Raw genomic sequence first — 2,579 nt, forward strand, 5'->3', positions numbered from 1 at the left:
GCCGCGGCTATAAAATCCGCTCAGATGCGTGTCAGGCTTCAAGGACTCAGCCAGTTACCAAGATCGAGCTGGATCCTTTCGGCAGTGACACAGAGAGCATGACACCCATGTCGCGCCAACCCGCTCATTAACGAAGGACGGCTGATTCGTCTAGAAGCCTCTCTCGGCATCCTTTGACATAAGCGCCCACTGGCCTGAGATCAGTGACATGGAACAGAGCAAACGTGGCTCTCGCGTCGCCCCCTCTTGACTGCCACCGCCCTCACCTGCTGCACCACCCTCGTCCGCCTCCCCCGTCCGCCGCCTCAGCCCCCAATGCCGGGTTCAGGATGGCGCCCTGCGCTCACCGTCCTGGAAGTTGTTTTCAATCACTTTACTCCAGTTGTTGAATTCTTTTCGGATTTTGGTAAACAGCCGAGTGTTGCTCTTATCCACGATTTCCTCCCCTTGGATTAAAGTGAGGATGCCCTGATTAAATGCATTAATTTTCTGTCGAAAAGGAAAACACAAGTGTAAGCAGAGATATTTCAAATACGGGTGTCGACGTGGCTTGGAGGTCGCGTGTGTGCTGAGGGCGGGTGAGTCATTCTTTGCCGCCTATGGGCCAGGACGATGGGAAACAGGAAGCTGGGTCGCCAGAGCACCCCACTGCCCCCTTACGGCCTCCCGGGTCTTGGGTGAGTCACGTGATGAAGAACCCACGCGCGATGTGCCCATTCAGCACGCTGGCTCCACCCTCCACGCCCCGCCCCTCCCCGCCCACGTGCCCTCGACCCCGGCCCCTTTCTGGTGCTCAGGGGACAGAGCGAGACAGACGGGACAGACGGGCATAAGGCACGCGGCCCCTCGCACACCGTCGGTGGGCGGTTCTTCAGCTCAACCCGACAGGCAACACTCACATCTATCAGAAAGAACATTTTTTCGTTTTCATCTTCCGGCGTCTCCATGCCATACATCTGCAACTCCTCTGTTATACTCTGCTGTTTCTCCTTTATTTCATTTTCTAACTGGGGCAGAGATTTCTGAGGAAATAGAAAATAAGCGAAATACATAAATTTGAACCGGGAATAAGAAGGTGCTGGCCTCCTTCTGCAAGGTGCAGGGAAGCTCTGCACCACGTGGGACTTCCCGGCTCCCTCTGCAAAGATTTTCCAGGAGATGGGACACCGTTTGCCACCCAGGACTTTCGGCCTCAGAGCCATGCTTAGGAGGCCACTTTGCCTGGATCCTGAGCCCCGGGAAAAGCAACGCGAAGAACAGTTTCTGTGATCATGTGACGTGAGCTCTGCAGGGAGGTTAGAAAGTCGCTTGTCTACTGGGTCCTGAAGAAGTGACCATTGGAACAATCTGAGATTCAACAATGGTTGTGTTGTCGTTCGGAGATCTTGAAAAGTTATCTGGGACTTCTGGTTCTGGTAATATGGCTGACTGCTTATGTCGGCTCGCCCTTCCACAGCAAAGGCATAAAAAACGCTGGCGGAAATATCACAAGCACCGCTTCAAATGCGTCAGCGAGCTGTCAGCGACAAAACTGACATTCGGAAGCCAAAGCCAAGGGATAGCAGACGCCCGGGGATGTGAGATGGAGGCTGAAGTGAAGCTGGCTTTGGCGTCAAGGGCGTCTGTAGAAGAGAAAACTTGAACTCTAGCTTCAGAGTCTGGCTTGGTGCTGGAGCAAAGGATAAATCCAAGGTGACCTTGGCCCCAGCGGGGAATCTAACAGACAAACACCTTCTTTCTGCATGAAGCTGGGACTCCAACTGCTTGGCTTCCATCGTAACGGTCAGCTCGGCACGACCCTGCCGGCCAGCGCATCCCTGGGGACTGTGTGCAGTGCCTGGACCCCGGTGCCGATGTGAGTGTGAGGGCGGGGAATTCCACGAGCCAGCCCTCACACGGTTTCGCTGCCCAAATTCTCACTCCTTGAGGGGTCCTGCAAAACCTGAAGCTGAGAAGCTGAAGTGGTTCAAGCCGGGGGCCCTTCCAGGCGTCTGGCAGAAGCTAACACTGCCACTCCCTGGAGAAACACAATTTAAACTCAGGCTTCCATAAAAACCCACGGATCAAGCTCCAAGAAAGAGGCTCACAGCCGAAACTCCCGACTCAACTCATTGTGGGTGACAGCTGGTCGGACCCAGCACACCAGGCTCCATCACTGGAATCGTCAAGTGCAAGCACCGCAGAAATATGCGCACATAAACCTTTCGAAAGGATCGAAAACGTGAAAAAGCAGAGACTGTCCGAGTAGATTGGAAAAGAACCACAGCGAAGTTTAAGAAATGAAAAATACAGGATCAGAACAATGACCGAGACGTGAGGATAGCGGTTGGCAATGAGAAAGGAAGACTTAGGGAGAGCTCAGAAGATTTTAATTTTCGAGAAAGCCAAGTGGAGTCGGTGGATCGGTATCCCACTCGACGTGCGGTCCCCTGGCAAGCGCCCTCTGGAAGCGGAGACTTCCACACGCCAGACCCACTGAACCTGAGCCTGCTTGCTCACGGCATCCCCAGGGGGCCCGTGTGCCCGCATCAGCTGTTGCCATGGTGCGGCTTTGCCTTTTAGGATTCCCACCCCCCCCC

At 54.5% G+C, this 2,579-nt stretch overlaps 1 protein-coding gene across 1 annotated transcript in view; it reads right to left on the reverse strand.

The window, feature by feature from the left end:
* The window catches only part of MX1 (MX dynamin like GTPase 1), a 24,137-nt gene that overhangs the window by 11,697 nt on the left and 9,861 nt on the right, over window positions 1–2,579 (reverse strand). The window contains exons 9-10 of the mRNA XM_023538201.1: window positions 900–1,022; window positions 348–489 (exon numbers count right to left, since the gene is read on the reverse strand). Coding sequence (XP_023393969.1) covers window positions 348–489; window positions 900–1,022 — 265 coding nt within the window. The remainder of the gene's footprint in view (window positions 1–347; window positions 490–899; window positions 1,023–2,579) is intronic.

Source organism: Pteropus vampyrus, unplaced genomic scaffold, assembly GCF_000151845.1.
Source record: "Pteropus vampyrus isolate Shadow unplaced genomic scaffold, Pvam_2.0 Scaffold214, whole genome shotgun sequence".
Classification (NCBI taxonomy): Eukaryota; Metazoa; Chordata; class Mammalia; order Chiroptera; family Pteropodidae; genus Pteropus; species Pteropus vampyrus.